The sequence below is a fragment of the Hipposideros armiger genome, unplaced genomic scaffold (genome assembly GCF_001890085.2).
Source record: "Hipposideros armiger isolate ML-2016 unplaced genomic scaffold, ASM189008v1 scaffold_639, whole genome shotgun sequence".
Classification (NCBI taxonomy): Eukaryota; Metazoa; Chordata; class Mammalia; order Chiroptera; family Hipposideridae; genus Hipposideros; species Hipposideros armiger.
The window spans coordinates 485962-503261 of NW_017731989.1; the positions used below are offsets into that span (position 1 = coordinate 485962).

At 44.0% G+C, this 17300-nt stretch overlaps 1 protein-coding gene and 1 long non-coding RNA gene across 10 annotated transcripts in view; one reads left to right on the top strand and one right to left on the bottom strand.

The window, feature by feature from the left end:
* Window positions 1–2349, bottom strand: part of LOC109372462 (uncharacterized) — a 39364-nt gene extending 37015 nt beyond the window's left edge. The window contains exon 1 of the long non-coding RNA XR_002122051.1: window positions 1869–2349. This is a non-coding gene — a long non-coding RNA (uncharacterized LOC109372462). The remainder of the gene's footprint in view (window positions 1–1868) is intronic.
* Window positions 2350–2457: 108 nt separating this feature from the next.
* Window positions 2458–17300, top strand: part of LOC109372455 (V-set and transmembrane domain-containing protein 1-like) — a 19105-nt gene continuing 4262 nt past the window's right edge. For 2 of the 9 annotated variants that reach the window (XM_019625701.1, XM_019625709.1), the window contains exons 1-4: window positions 6438–7478; window positions 8663–8698; window positions 8827–9111; window positions 12602–12640. In XM_019625701.1, coding sequence (XP_019481246.1) covers window positions 7445–7478; window positions 8663–8698; window positions 8827–9111; window positions 12602–12640 — 394 coding nt within the window. In that variant the 5' untranslated portion in view covers window positions 6438–7444. Of the gene's footprint in view, window positions 2623–2703; window positions 3056–6437; window positions 7479–8662; window positions 8699–8826; window positions 9112–12601; window positions 12641–17300 lie in introns of those variants that run through there. The other 7 variants (XM_019625702.1, XM_019625705.1, XM_019625703.1 and 4 more) reach the window with 7 other exon arrangements.

The window sequence follows — 17300 nt, forward strand, 5'->3', positions numbered from 1 at the left end:
GCATCAGAGCTGAGCTGCCACTGAGCTGCCAATGGCAGGATGGCTTAGCTGGTGGGAGCACATGCTCCTAACAACAAGGTTGTCAGTTTGACTCCCGCATGGGATGGTGGGTTACACCTACCCGCAACTAAGATTGAACAGTCACCTTGAGCTGAGCTGCCCTGAGCTGCCAACGGGAGGCCAAATGGCTCAGTGGTTAGAGTGTGTGCTCTTAGCAACAAGGTTTCCGGTTCGACTCCCACATGGGATGGTGGACTACACCCACACACAACTAAGATTGAACACAGCACCTTGAGCTGAGCAGCCACGAGCTGCCGATGGGCGGCCAAATGGACTGGACTTGGAGCTGAGCTAGCTGTGCCCTCCATAACTAAGATTGAAGGACAACAATTTGGCTGTTCTCCTTCCCCAATTCCCCAATAAAATCTTAAAAAAAATAAAAATGTGTATACATTTTTTAGCACCCTCTGTATACATTCCATGTTTATCGCAGCATTATTCACAATAGCCAAGATGCCCATCAACAGATGAATAAAGATTATATATGTATAAATATATACATGTATACATATATACATATACACACAATGGAATATTATTCAGCCATGAGAAAGGGGGATATCCTGCCATTTGTGACAACACAGATGGACCTTGAGCACATTATGATATGCAAAATAAGTCAGACAGAAAAGGACTAGTACTGTCACTTATACGTGAAATCTAAAAAAGTCAAACTTGTAAAAAGCAGGGAGTAAAATGGTGGTTACCAGGGGATAGGGGGGTGGGGAAATTACACTGATGATTTTTAAAGGTACAAACTTGTATTAATCATAAATAAGCTATAGAGATCTAATGCATAGTATAACAAATACAGACAATACTGTACAGTAAGTCCTCACTTAACGTCATAGATTCTGCAACTTTAAGTGACACTGTGTAATAAAATTAATTTTACCACAGTCTAATTGATATAAACCAGAGTTAATTCCTAGGCATCTCATCAATGTTATAACCAAACTACATTGAATGAAATGACATCATTCAAGGACCTTCTGTACATAATTATGTGATGTGAAAAATATCCCTACGACTTGGCAATCATGTTACAATATATAAATGTATGAAAATAATACCCTGTACACCTTAAATTTACACAATGTTACCTGTCAAATTATTTTATTACAAAAAAAAGATAAAACAACATGGTATGTCTCCATGCCCTATTTTAAGCCTTTAAAAGCATTAAATTGGTTATACTAATAGCCCGCTCTGGAAAGAAAAAGAACCCCTGGCATATTTGAGGTGCTCTTTTGGAGGCCACACCTGATAAAGACTTTAAGCAAACAATCAGTAGGGAGGGTCTAGGGGAGGAGCTAGGGCTTACTGACTCTTAAGTAATTGCTAGAACCCTACAGGAAGAGCTCTTGTTTATCATAAAGCTCTATGGTTCTAACTTCCTCTTCCATTAACTTCCTTTTCCCTTGCTTAAATACCCCGCTATCTTGGCAGGCACACGCTGTGTGCACATGGCTTGCCATTTCTGTGTGCACTGGATTGCACCCCTTTTTTTTTCCCCAAATAAATCCTTTTTGGTGACGCGACACCTAGTCAATATCATTTTTCAGTGAACACACTCAAAGCACCTAAAATCAAAATAACCTTGTCCTCCAGGCAAGGCAAAGGCCGTGGGAGACCCAAGGCAGGAGCTGTACCCTGCACGGCCTGCCCCTGCGCCTGGGCCACCCCCACCCCCACCCCACGCCCGCTGGAGGCAAGAGACACCACGACAGCCGGGCGACCTCCTTTCCCATCGTCCGCTCAGTTGGCGACTCCAGTTGTCTCTGCCGGCAGGCCCGGCCAGTACTCACCGGTTGGGGACGCTGTGCTTCCTCCCCAGGACACGAGCCAGCAGTGCGCAAGTCCTGCGCGACCCAGGGATCCCCTCTCAGACCCCTCCTAGAATAGACGCCAGGGCAGCTGCGGCCACAGGGTGCATGCTATATGGCGGGTGACAGATGGGGTGCACAGAAGATTCCAGAAGACGCATACTGCTTGCACACTCAGGACCAACATACCGCTCACGCTCCCGAACTGTCTGGCCACTAGGTCCAGAGTGAGTGCGACGTGGGCGACATGCGTGGATTGCGCTGTACGTGTGGGATAACGTGCGCGGGGGCGCGCGGGGGTGGCACCCATGGGGAGCCTGCGCTGGAGTGCGCGGACTGGAGACTGAAAAATATCAACTAGGTATTTCACACCAAAAAGGATTCATGAGGACGAGGGGCGGAGGTTACAACCGAGCATCTGCAGACCTGGCAAGCCACATTGCATATTCTGGCCAGCTACCAAGATCGAGGGGTATTTAAGGAAGGGAAAACGGAAGTTAGAACCATACAACTTTATTGTTAAGGAAGATAGAACCATAGATTTTTTTTTCCTGCAGGGTTCTCACACGAACTTCCATGAGCCCTAGCCCCTCCCATAGATCCTCCCACCTATTAGCCTTTATCAGGACGCAGCGCAGATTCCAGAAGGTGCACTCTGCGCATGCTCCACACCGCGGTACTGCTCTAGCTCCCAGAAAGTCTGGCTGTCGTGTCCCCTGAGCGAGCGACTGGTGTGGTGAGCGTGGGGTGAAGCGTGAATGGGGACGACGTGCGTAAGGGTGGTGCGCATGGGGGTTGGCTGCGGGGGGACGGCGTGCGTGGGGTGCGTCCGCTGGGGTGCGCCGAAGGAACGCACAGAAGCTTCCACAAGGCGTGCGCTGCATGCACTCTTCGGACCGGCGTATTGCGCATGCTCCCAGACCCCGGGCCGTGGGGTCCAGAGCGATCGCGAGGGAGTCGGCGCGCGATGGGAGTGCCCGTGTGGGTAGTGCGCGTGGCGTGCGCGCGCGCCGAATGGGGCAGACAGCTTAGCAACCTCTGCTGGTCCGTGGGAGGTGGTGCGTCCTGCCTGCCTTTGCTGACCAGACATGGCGAAACTGCGCTGTCCACCCCAGTTAATCGCCTACCACCCGTTAAAAACCCTTGACCCTCCGTTGTCAGACACTGCAGTATCTTTTGTGGTTGGAACCTTGCTTGGGGAGGGGAGGGATGGGGGAGAAAGGGGAGAAGCCCCACCCATCTCCCAACCAGGGCCAGACCCACACAGGCTGCTGGGACTTTTAGTCTCCAGGGCCTGCCTACTTGTTGGTCATCCCCTTTGGCACTTAATAGGGTTGAAAGTACTTGAGAGCAATGCTTGATTTGCATCAAACCTGGGTCCATGTTACTTATTGAGTGCCTACTGTGTGCGGAACACCTTGCTAGGATTGGTGGAGAGTAGATGAGCTCATGCCCTGGTCCTTACTTTAGCTTAAGCAGAAAGACAGACTTGCAAAGTAGCATGCAATGAACTGAAATCACGAATTATGAGTGCTATCAGAGGTCATGGAATGGCCAGAGTCAGAAAAACTTCCTGGAAGATGTGGGGTTTGGGGTTTGAATCAGGATTTGAAATGTGGAATGCTCCTAGATCAGGGGTCAGCAAACTGCAGCTCACAGCCACATGCGGCTCTTTGGGTACGTTCCATCTCAAAAGTTTGCCGACCCCTGGAAGAGCCAATCCTGTCCCTCACAACAATTTAAAAATTATTCAAGGGCCGGCTGAGTGGCACATTGGTTAAGAGCTGGCTTGGGACGCCAGCTCTGAGCAGCAGGGCCCTGGTTCGGATCCCACATGAGGGCCAGTGACGCTGTGCCCTCTACAGCTAGGATGGTGAACAGTTCCACCTGGAGCTGGGCTACTGTGAGTCACCGGCGACGGTGTAGGCTGCAGTGGGCTGCAGTGGGCTGCCATAAACTACCGTGAGTGGCCGGCAGCCGGCGTGAGCTGCCAAGAGCCACCGTGAGCAGCCGTCCAGTGGCCGGCGACTGATCTGCCTCACCTGGGAAGAGCCCAATGATAATACCAACATGGGCCAGTGAAGCAACGTCCTCCACAACTAGATTGAAGAACAAAAGGACAGCAACTTGTCTGTTCCCCTTCCCCCAATTCCCCAGGGCTGTTCCCATCCCCCAATTCCCCAATAAAATCTCGAAAGAAAAAAATTATTCGAGAGCCATAAATATATTTTTACATAATCACCATTATGTGAATAATACCCTTTAAAATTTTTATAAATGAAACTATGACAGTTTTATTTTCATTTTCAATTTTACTTCAGAGCTACATGTACGCACTCAAAGAGCCGCATGTGGCTTGCGAGCCGCAGTTTGCTGACCCCTGGCAGCTCTTCCGTCTCAAAAGTTTGCCGACCCCTGCTCTAGATTGAAGGGGAAGTTGCAAAAATCAAAGGATGGAAGTGGCGGGCAGTAAAAAGAAGAGTTTGATCTGGCAATAGTCACAGGTTTATGTTGAAGTGTGGTGAGCAGGACTTAGGTGGGAAGTGGACACGGGGGTCTTTTGGCCCCACTTTCAGAAGTGAACAAGAGCCAAATCACCCGATGTACATAGAGCTTGACAGAAATAAACTGATCTGAGCAATATGGAGAACATGTGAGCAATCACACACACTGTTATTACTAGTTAGGACTGATCCTTTGTGATTTCAAATCTTAATAAAAATCAGAACTCTCTTTCCACTGGTGATTTGTTGGTAACATAATCCCTGTGAAATTGCACTTAAAGTCAGTTGCAACACAGGTTGAGGTTGAATCAGAAAGCAATGTATCTCTATGAGCCTCTAACAAAGTCTTTTACAGGCATGGAGTGGCCCAGAGTTGGAGTTTTTCTCCACTTACTCTGTCCTCTCTTCCAATTTTAATCCCTCCAATAATTTCAGTCCAATATGGGGGACTTGATCCATTTTGCCTCTCCGAGAATGTATGAGAATCTCCTCCTGGTTTCTACCTCAGCTGTTCATTGCCTCTGCTGGGGTATTGTGTGTCTGAGGAGCTGGCATCTACTTTGAGATGTAATGTAAGATTTTTCAACCCTTGAACATTGTTTCCTTCCTACCCCTCACACCTGCAGGGATGGGACCTAATAATTCTCAAAATTTGATGTACAGTTATTATAATGTAATAGCACCTGCTCATTATTTCAGTGACCTCACGGCTAAAGGAGACAAGAACCACAGATTAGATTAGTTCTTTGAAGGAGGCCTAATTCTTGCCTGGGGCACAGCCTGATATGGGCAGATGAAGTCACATAATGAACACTATTGATTTTTGCATGGCCAGCTACTAATATCCCATATATTCTGGTAAGACTATCTTGAGTGGGACATTGGCCAACTATTTCTCAGCCACTCTTTGTGGCAAAATGGGACTGATCCAGCTTCCTAGCTCCTGGTGGCACATGTTCCCCAGAAATGCCATTCAGCGTAACCCGTCATCCTGGCTACGTCTGTCAATTTAGGAATGGGCTGTGAACCAAGATCAAGCAATGTGAGTCTGTCTCAGGATTTTTGTTTAAAGTGTCAGTGTAAGCACACTATTTCAGCCTAAAGATGCTGATGGGTATCTTTCTAGCATATAAAGAGAACCAGCCTGAGAACAAAGTCTATACAATAGAAAGTGGCACCTTGACCCAGAGAAAGACAGATTCCCAATGCCATAACTGGGTCCACCCATGCTTGAACCCATTACATCCCTAGTGTTTTCAGTTATGTGAGGCAACCACTAGTCAACAGAAGGCTTAACTGACTTATGTAAACAATAATAGAAATGGAGCCACTTTAAAATGGAGTCAGAGCTGCCATTCAGAGGAGGTGCCTTGCACGTCTTAGACCTTAAACCTTTGGAATGTTAAAACGGGGCAAAAGAACCTTTGGACTGGGCCTAAGCAACCTTGTGTCCCAAAGAACTATTTGCAAAGATAACAAGGAAACAGTTATTATGAACTAATGACTACTGCACTGAAAACTAAAAATATTGTTTAGAATTAGCATCACTGTGTTAGCTTATCTGCACCTATAGCAATACCTTCCTTCTATTTTTTTTTTCTTAAGATTTTATTGGGGAATTGGGGAAGGGGAACAAACAAGTTGCTGTCCTTTTGTTCTTCAGTCTAGTTGTGGAGGATGTCGCTTCACTGGCCCATGTTGGTATGATCATTGCACTCTTCCCCGGTGAGGCAGATCGGTTGCCGGCCACTGGACGGCCGCTCACGGTGGCTCTTGGAAGCTCACGCCAGCTGCCAGACACTCATACTGGCTGCTGGCCACTCACAGTAGCTTATGGCAGCCCACTGCAGCTCCATTGCAGCCTACGCCATCCCAGCAACTCACGGCATCCCAGCTCCAGGTGGAGCTGTTGTTCACCATCTTAGCTCTAGAGGGCGCAGTGTCACTGGTCCTAATGTGGGGTCTGAACTGGGGCCCTGCTGCTCAGAACTGGCATCCCAAGCCAACTCTTAACCAACGCGCCACTCAGCCGGCCCAATGCCTTCCTTCTATTGATGTAATTGTTTCCCTTCCCTTTCTCATTAATACCCACTGCCTTTGTTCCCTAATCAGAACAATATTTGATCTTCTGTCTGAATCAGTGCATCCCAAATAGATCAATAGCTATTCTTGTTGATCTTAAATAAATGCTTATTGCCTCTCACTTTGAAAGGCTCTTTTATTTTGAGGTCAACAATTAGAAAGCAGCAAGTAGCATGAAAAATGAATGAATATTGTACTCTAGAGAGGAACTACTTCCTTAATTCACCAATGTTTTCTCCTTACTTCCTTAGAAAATGGGATTATGCTCTTCCCATTTGGAGATAACTGCATGGAAGCTTTCTAATGTCCCTTGATTATTTTCTTTTCTGTAAGAGAAAGCACATTAGAAATCTGTCTGTCATGTGACCCATTTGTCACAATTTACGAGGGGACAAGTTTACTCATTCTCAAGGCAGACACATTCATTTCTGTTTTCTTGTTGACCTACCTGCTCTCAGGGGCAGTGAGTATCCAGCTTTAACAGAGATCCCTGCATTTGATTTGTTACTATGTCTTGACCAGCCATTGTATTGCACCAATACCAATTTTCTGCTTTTGATAATATACAATAGTTATATTACCACTGGGAAAGCTGGCTGATGGGTACGTGTGGAACTCCATACTCCTTTTTGTGACTCTAAAACTATTTCCAAAAAAACATTTTTTTAAGAAAATGTCTTGGGCAGGACTTCAGATGAGATGAAATGGGTCTTGGAGTGGGTGGGGCTATAGCCTCACACACCCGATTTATGGGGAAGATGTTGTCATTGATGGCTTTTGGTTTCCTGAGTCAGTTGCAAGAAGGAAACTGTACCCCAGATGGTGTGGAGAACCAAAGTATCAGGGCCAAACGTCTCCCCACACATCCTGGGACAAAGTGGGCAGTTGGAGAGCTGAGATCACCCCAGTTTCCCTTCTTCCTTCGAACTGTAAAACTGAAGACAGAACCTTGGTCCGGGTGGAAGGGACGCTATGATCACAGGATTCCTGTCTCTGCTTTGTCTCGGTGAGTCTCCAGGACTGGGAGGGATGGGTTTGGATGGGTGAGAAAATTCACAGTGGAGTGGGGGTTAATTTGGGAAACATGGCAAGAACAGGAGTGACGACTTGTGAGTATTGGACACATACCACCTGTCAGTTTTGTAGGCTGTGATATCCTCATGACTTCATTCTGATCCTCGCACAAAAGAGAGAAGGAATCCTAGGTGCAGAGATGTGTAGTAATACCCTCTGTTTACTCAGACAACAAATGCAGTGCTCGGATGGGATCTCCAACTTTGCATCTTCTAAACAGCACAGTCATGCCCTGACTGTCCCATTGGCATATAGGAGGGCGGGGTCTACAGGGTATGAAACACTGTGCGTTGGGTACAAACCAGAAATACAGAGTAGAACCATGCCTGGGGATGACATATTAGAAGAAAAATTTCTGACCACCCCTATCCTCAGGCTGATTTTAACCATGCTCAACTTGGACATAGTGTAATCAAACAGGCTGTTAAAAGGATGACCTGGATTATAACCTTGGCTTGGTCTCATAGGATCTCTTACTTTGAACCAGCAGCTCCACCTCACGAAGCCCCAGGTCCTCCTTCGTGAGTGGGGCTTGTAGAGGGGATAGCCGGACTTATCCCCTGCCCCAGTTCATTCCTCCTCCTTCTGAGTACAGCCCTCCCCAAAGTTCACATTTGAACGTTAGAGGTGACAGTTGTCACCATACCCCAGACCTCCAGCTGCAGGGCAGAATATGCTGGGCAGGCAGAGACTGGCCGTCCTCCCCCTATTTCCTGTACCATAAACTCTCTCCATTTGAATGAGGGAGGAAACCCCCATACTGCACAGTAAAATAACAATTGCATGAAGTGGTAAGGATAAACATTGCAGTCCCAGAAAATATGAGGGAAAAATATAGGTAAATGTTCGACAATTTCTAGAAGGCAGATGCACTAATCATGAAAGCTTTGTTACAGTTCCCAATGCAATAAATCAGAAAAGGTTGCTGGAAGGTTCTACATAAGCATAACTGCTGAAGGATAAACAATGGAACAAAAGTAAAAGGTAAAAGATAAGCCCAGGGGAGCACCTGCAAGGAATAGAGCAGACCTTGAACAAATTAGTGGTGCGTTCTCTGCCTGATTTGTCCTCAAAGACAAGCACATCATTCACCTCTCATGAGAGTTTCTCTTCCAGGGCTTTGTCTGGGCTATGAACATGAGCAAAAGAATGGTGAGTTGTCTCCCACGTAAACGCTGCATTTGAAGTTTCATGACTTTTCCCCTTTAATATTCAGAATTCTAGGACTGTGTTTGTGGTCATCAAGATGAAGAATCAAACTAACTCTGAATTCTTTCCAGAGAAACTTCCCAAACCCTCCCTCAGCGCCTTGCCCAGATCAGTGGTTGAACACAATAGTAATGTGACCCTGAAGTGCCAGTGTCACTTCCAGAATGTGACGTTCATGCTGGGGAAGTTGCAGGACTCTGGGTACAAGAAGGTACAGAGTTCAGCAGGACACGATGCTGAATTCCTCCTCATGGATCTGAAGCCTAAGAATGCTGGGACATACTTTTGTGCTTATAAGATAACAGGTTCCCACGAGTGGTCAGAGAAGAGCGAACATCTGCAGCTGGTGGTCACAGGTGAGAAGGGCAGCCTCGGGCCTGCTCCTTGGTACACCTTTTCCTGTGATGGGATCTGGTAGGGGAGGAAGGAATACAAGGAAAAAAAAATACAGATGCAATACATTGAGTGTAGGGAAATGGGAACTGAGTGTTGGGGCAAGCTCTCATCAGGGATTCTGAGTGGGTTTCAGTGATGTGGATGTTGGGCAGTGTTTTAGAATAGAAGTATTAGTAGGAAAGCTGAGGTACAGTAAGGCCAAGGGATTAAGAAAAACTTGTCATGGAAGAGATAGTTTGGTACCATTTAGGGGCTTGCTGTGCCATGCAGGGTCATATGAGGAAGCACCAGCGCCAGTCAGAAAGCAGACGGAGGGAGCGGACTCTGGTCAACAGCCTTTCTAGAAGTTTTTCTGGGAAGCAACAGGCTTAAGGTTGGGGTATAGAGGCTGTCACTGGTTGTCTGTGACCTGGCCCTGGTGTGATTTAGGCAGGGGAATAGTGGCCTGGAGTGTGAGGGCCCAGTGAAGGAGGTTGTTGGGAGTGTACGCTCTGGGTTGGTTGGTTTGCATATGAAACGTACACTTGAAAGAGAGTTGTTTCCTATCTTTAGGAATTGGATAATCCTGGCAGATGAATCCTTCCAGGTCCCAAGATGTCAAAGCATCAAATGCAGAAAAGATAGGGTTAATACAGAGATAGGTGAGAATGTCCCCAGGCGCAGTGGAAAACAGGAAGCCCCCGTTGGCTTGTCCTTTTCAGGATCACTCCTAAAACCTTCCCTGTCAGTCAGTATAGACCCAGAGATGACTCCAGGTCACAGTATGACACTCCAATGTGTCTGATTCCATGCAAAACAGAACTGAATATATCATTATTGCTCTGCTGAAAACAAATCCCAAAACCACTACAAGTCGAGAAAGTAATAAAAAACCAAACTGATCATCATGATGGCATAAAATATCCCTTGTTTTGTCTCTCCCTTCAACAACAAAAACTCAGCATCTATCCACAAACAAAAGTGCCTCTGTGGGAGTTGTGGTATTCAGCACCATATGCCAAAGGATCTGGGAGGAGTCTTGCCCACCTGTGCATTGGGTAATAGGCAAACAGACCTCAGTACTGGCTGTGGGACCTGCAGGAAACTGTGAACTGATTCCAGTCCCTCTTGGCTGTGGTCTGGGAGCCCCTGGAAAACATGGATTTCAGCAATCACCTATGGATGAGAGAGCCTTTGTGTAAGTCTACAAACCAACACTGAGTCATAAAGAAATAGAAAATCTGAACAGACCAATAATGGGTAAGGAGACTGAATCAGTAATCAAAATTCTCACAACAACAACAAAGTCCAATAATAAAAAATCTGCCCCCCCACCCCCCAGAAAAAGTCCAGGACCAGATGTCTTCACTGGTGAATCCTACCAAACATTTAAAGAAGAAATAACACCAATCCTTCTCAAACTCTTCCAAAAAAATTAAAGCAGAGGGAACGCTCCCATGTTCATTTTACCCTGATAACAAAGACAGATAAGGCCATTACAAGAAAAGAAAACTACAGACCAACATCCCTGATGAATATAGAGGCAAAATTTCTCAGCAAAATGTTAGCAAACTGAATTCACCAGCACATTAAAAGGATCAAATACCACGATCATGTGGGATTTATCCCTGAGGTGCAAGGATGGTTCAACATACATAACTCAATAAATGTAATACACTGCATTAATAGAATGAAGGATAAAAATTATGCAGTCATCTCAATAGATGCAGAAAAAGCACTGGACAAAACACAATATCCTTTTAAGATAAAAACTCTCAACAAAGTGGGGATAGAGGGAACGTACCTCAACAACAGAAAGGCCATTTATGACAAACCCACAGATAATATACTCAATGGTGAAATCTTTTCCTCTAAGATCAGGTGCTCACTCTTACCACTGCTATTCAACATAGTACTGGAAGTCCTAGCTAGAGCAATCAGGCAAGACAAAGAAATGAAAGGCATTTGAATTGGAAAGGAAGAAGTAAAAGTATCTTTATTTGAAGATAATATGATCTTAAATATAGAAAATCCTAAAGACTCAACCAAAAAAAACTTAGAACTCATCAATTCAGTAAAGTTGCAAGATATAAAATCAATATACACTAATCAGTTTTGTCTCTATACAATAACAATAAAATATCTGAAAAAGAAATAAAATAATCCCATCACAATAGCACCAAAAACAATAAAATACTTAGAAATAAATTTAACCAGGGAGGTGAAATATCTGTACACTGAAAACTACAAGACTCTGATGAAAGAAATTGAAGAAGACACAAACAAATGGAAAGATATCCCATGTTAATGGATCAAAGGAATTATATCATTTAAATGTCCATATTACCCAAAGCTATCTATAGATTCAATACAATCTCTATCAAAATTCTAATGGCATTTTTCACAGAAACTAAGAAACAATTCTAAAATTTGTATGGAATAGACAAAAGACCCCAAATAGCAAGAGCAATCCTGAGAAAGAAGAACAAAGCTGGAGGCATCATACTTACTGGTTTCAAACTACAAAGCTATAGTAACTACAAACTACAAAGCTATACCACAGAGCTATAGTAATCAAAAGAGTATGGTACTTTGGGCCAGTGAAGCAACATCCTCCACAACTAGATTGAAGAACAAAACGACAGCAACTAGTCTGTTCCCCTTCCCCCAATTCCCCCAGCACTGTTCCCATCCCCCCAATTCCCCAATAAAAAAAAATCTTTAAAAAAAATAATAAATAAAAAGAGTATGGTACTGGCATAAAAATAGACACATAGAGCAATGGAACAGAATAGAGAGCCCAGAAATAAACCTTCGCACATATGATCAACTAATATTTGACAAGGGAGCCAAGAACACTCATTAGGGAAAGAATAGTCTCTTCAAGAAATGATAATGGGAAAACTGGATATCCACATGCCTAAGAATGAAATTGAACTCCTATCTTAATCACTCACAAAAATTAACTTGAAATGGATTAAAGACTTAAACATAAGACCCCAAACCATAAAGCTCCTAGAAGAAGACATTGGGGAAATTCCCTTGACATTGGTCTTAGCACCAAAAGCACAAGGAACAAAGCAAAAAATAAATAAATAAATAAATAGGACACATCAAACTAAGAAACTCCTGCACAGCGAAAGAAACCATCAACAAAATGAAAAGGCAACCTACCAAATGGGAGAAAATATTTGCAAATTGGCGGTGCTCTTTCCTGGGATAGGGAAGATTGGCAAGGAATAGGATTGGACGTGGGGGAATTAGTGGTGTCATTCATAAATACTTTTGTTTACAAAAATAATATCAAACTCCAGGAGTATTAAGAAGAGTGATCTAGTGTTCTAGCCCTTGTTTGGGGACCTAGTGAGCACCTAGAGAATGGAGAAGACATTCTCTTCTCTGCTACCCAGAGAGTCTATAAGTAGAACATATAATAACTGTGATTACTTTTTTTTGCATCTTATTTTCTAGATGGCCATGATAGACCTGAAGCTTCCTCAGTAAAAACAAGTAAGCTAATTAGAGAAGAGGTGTTTTTCCCAATTCTATCCATTTCATGAAGCAGGGGATCCCCTTTGATTGAAAGGAACAAAGAGAATCTTAATGCCTGTTTTCTCAATGTGATTGGGGAAACTAATGCCCTTTTGGGAAAGATGACCTCTAAACCACTCCCAGGTTCTTAAAATCCTGGTGAGTAAAACAGCACAAGATACATTGTTTGCCATTTTACATCATTAAAAACAACGGTGGTGTTTTGTGAAGTCTGGGGATGAGTTTCTGTGTCTGGTTTGGGGAATGGGACTGCGACCCGTGAAGTTCAGGTACTTTGGGAATATGTATGACTGAGGACTTGTTAACACCTTAAAGTTCTCAAAAATAGGTGAAAATAACATTCTTTTTCTTTGATGTTGCTTTACTGTGAAGAATTGCCTAAGATTCTGTCCTCTGAGATTCTCATAACAATTAGGCCTTTGGCAGCTTTAGACTGAAACAGGAACTCATCCAGACTTCAATGACACCTAGACACTTATTCATCCTTTTTAGCAACTCATCACCTCCCTGCAATCTATTCCAAAGAGCCAAGATTGTTAAAGGTTGTCATTAGAGGCTGTGCTGCAATAATTCGCTTTTTCAAAAAAGATACCCTCCAAAGTGTCTTTGTGAAATAAGTATTAGTTGTTGAAATGTGTTTGTTCAGTATTAGCGGGCTTGGGACATGATTGCTATCCCAGCTCCATGATCATAGGTCACACTAGCAGTGTTTTCTTGGAGAGACCTGAAATCTGATAGTCGAGGAGCATAGACGTATCAGAAATGAGATGGGAAGTCTAGCAGCGTGTGAGAGGGAAGAAGTAGCGAAACTTTCATATTTTTAGCTCTTGTATAATTTACTTTCTTTTTTATTAATATATAATTCACATCCCATAACTGCACCCTTTTAGAGTGTATAATTCAGTGGCATTTAGTATATTCGCAAGGTTGTGCGGACCATCACCACTCTGTAAGTCCCCAGATGAAACCTCTCACCCACTAAGCAGTCACTCCCCCTTACCCTCTCTCCTATCGCACCCTGCCAACTATTAATTTGCTTTCTGACTACATGGTTTTGTCTAGTCTGGATGTTTCCTATAAGTGGATTCACACAATATGTGGTCTTTTGAGACTGGCTTCCTTGACTTAGCATAATGCCTTCAAGGTCCATCTATGTCGTAGCGTGTGTTGGTGCTTCATTTTTTTTTCATGACTGAATAATATTCCATTGTGTGGATAGACCACCTTTTGTTCCTCCATTCACCAGTTGATGGACATTTGGGTTCTTGGTACCTTTGACCATTGCAATTAATGCTGCTACGAACACTGGTGTACAAGCATCTGAGTCCCTACTTTCAATTTGGTGTCTACCTATGGGTAGAATTGCTGGGACATAGAGTAACTCCATGTTTAACTTCTTGAGGAACTGCCAGACTGTTTTCCAATGTGACTGTACCTTCCCACCAGTCATATATGTGGGTTCCAATATCTCCACATTCTTGCCTACACTGGTTAATTACCTTTTACTGTATTATAGCCATCGTAGAGGGTATGTATATCCTTTCTTAAAATGTACTTTATGAGTTCACATTTATACCACCACAATTCTCAACAGAATGACAAATGTTTAAGCACAGATATGCTGTCCCCAGCCTAGCTATGTATGCCTCAAAGCTGCCAGACAGGGAACCTATACTCCAGTTCTGTGCAGACTGATAATGAATTTCATCACCTAACTTTGACACAGGCCAGGCTTTGAAAGGCCAGGCTTTCTTTCTGGTGCCTGTGACTCTCTTTCTGGTGCCTGTGTCAAGCTGTGTCCCATTTCTTAGCTGGTTCCTCCAGACCAGTGTCATAGACCCTTTGTCATTTTTGGGGGCAATTTGTAAATAGCGATGTGAAATTTGACCAGGATATGTGGACATCTCAGGGTGAACCCACTTCAATGGGTTGTGAGGCCATAGGAAGAGGACCATTTTGCAATAATTTACTTCTCATTTCTAGCGAATTGCTATGTGAGAGAAACTGCAAGTTGGACAAGGGGAGAACTGAAAGGTTAAGAAAGGGCTGATGTTCCTGTGCTTTCATCCAGGGGCTCTGCTAATCCAGGAACAGCTGTTTCTGCCATTTTCATACATCCATGGAGATGCACTTATAGAATTCTTGCTTTGGAGGGTCTCTTTAATTCAGTGCTACCCAAAGCAGACTCTTAAGTATTAGTGCAAAAGTGACATTCAAGGGCAGCAGGGAAGAAGGACTTTGAGGCAAAGAGACTAAACAACAATGGGATATTCCAGTCCCTTACCTGGTATCTTTTGCTCAATCCTTCAGGCAAGTGCAGGACACAGGGAAGGTCACCAATATGGGAGGCTGGGGAGCTAGGGCATTCGTGTTCCCACAAATAAGTCATTGGTGACCCTGAGGCACATAAATTCCAGGGCACTTAGGATCCTTCCAGATGCAAATGTTCACATAGGAAAGGGAGAGAAGCTAAGATCTAGAGTGCATAAAAATGGCAAAGGGACCTGGAGGAGCATGGGTGCAGAGGAAATGCCAGCATCCGTTACAGAGGGAGGTGGGCGTGGGTGGGCTATTGGGTGAGAAAACCAATTTTCTCACCTCAGTCTCATTATCCAATGCAATGAGTCAGATTTTAGACTGGGTGCCTTAGAGCCAGTACTTTTCATCATTACCTACCTCTTCAAGTTAGGTATTCTTATCTCCCTTCCTCCCCGCCCCCAGCTTTACTGAGGTATGTATAACTGACAAATAAAATGGTAAGATATGTAAAGTGTGCAGTGTGTTGATCTGATGAACTATACACTGTGAAAGGACACCCCCCCCCTTGAGGTAATGAGCTCATCCCTCAACTTCCCTCACATATTTACTCTTTTTGGGGGGTGGGGCAGGGTAAGAATGCTTAAGAGCTACGCTGTTAGCAAATTTTAAGTATACAATACAGTATTATCAACTATAGTCACCATGCATTGCATCCTCAGACCTTATAACATCTTGTAACTGAAAGTTTGTACCTTTTTACCAACATCTCCCTATTTCCCCCACCCCTCAGCTCCTGATAACCACCATTCCACTCTCTGTTTCTATATTATTATTATTATTATTATTATTAATTAGATTCCACATATAAGTGATACCATGCAGTATGTGTCTGTGTCTGGCTTATTTCGCTTAGCATACTGCCCTCAAGGTCCATCATGTTGCAAATGGCAGGATGTCCTTCTTTCTCACAGCTGAATAACATTTTGGGGGGTGTGTGGGTGTGTGTGTGTGTGTGTGTGTGTGTGTGTGTGTGTGTATTGCATAAAACATGATTCTTGAGCTGGGTGACAGTTTGGACTTCCATTCACCTGTGATTGGACTTGTCATCACCTCTGTAGCATTACAGTTAGTTGTTATCTCACCAGATTATCTGTTCTGTGGAAGAAGTTCAGAATATCATGTATTTTGAATTTTGACACCCAGTGGCCAGCCCACAGCTACCTTCACCTTATGGCAGACTGGCCTAAAAGCTTAGACACACCAGGATCCAAGGCCATCCTGCCCGTGGGACCTTGGGGAAATCAGTTGACTTCCTGGTGCTCACTTTATGGATGAATGAAATGTGGATGGTTAACCTGTCTTGCATACTTACCGTCAAGATGAGAGAGAATGCACATGAGTGGCTCACAATACACAATATTACTGCAATGGATGAAACATTTATTGGGAAGTTCCCACATACGAGGCATCCTCTGTAAGTGCTGACACATTGAATCTCCCCACCATCCAGTGAAGTAGCCACTGTTATTACCCTCACTTTGAATGGGGAAACAGAAACTCAGGGACATTAACAAGCAAACTGCTTAAAGCAATAAGACATTCCTGCACTGAAGCTCCATGTTTTTTTAAAATTTATTTTCCAATCACAGTTCACCTATTATATTAGTTTCAGGTGTACAGCATAGTGATTAGACATTTATATACCTTACAAAGCGGTCCCCCCAATAAGTCTAGTCCGCACCTGACACCATCCATAGTTATCACAATATTACTGACCATATTCCCTGTGCTTTATTTTACATCCCTTGACTTTTTGGTAACTACCAATTTGTATTTCGTGATCCTTTTCACCCTTTTCACCCTGTGGTCCAACCCCCCTCCCATCTGACAACCATCAATTCGTTCTCTGTATCTGTGAGGTTTTTTCTGTTTTGTTTGTTCATTTATTTTGTTTTTTAGATTCTACGTATAAGTGAAGTCATATACCATGTTTCCCTGAAAATAAGACTGGGTCTTATATTAATTTTTGCTCCAAAAGACGCATTTTATTCATTTATTCATGTACAAAAATCTACATTTATTCAAATACAGTCATGTCTGGCTGATGATCTTAACCGGGGCTTATTTGGGGGTAGGGCTTATTTTACGAGTGTTGCGGGGAACCCAGACAGACAGACAGGACACCAAGGCGTGGGAAGCAACTTTTATTAATGCCGGCACTGGCTCAGCAGATTCACATCCAGAGGCTAGGCCCCGACCGGGCGGGACTCGGGGCTATATACCCTGAAGTTTCCAGGTTGGCAGCTGAGATTTATTAGAACATGTGGCCATTGTGCCAGTTCCTGACTGGCTCCTGGGT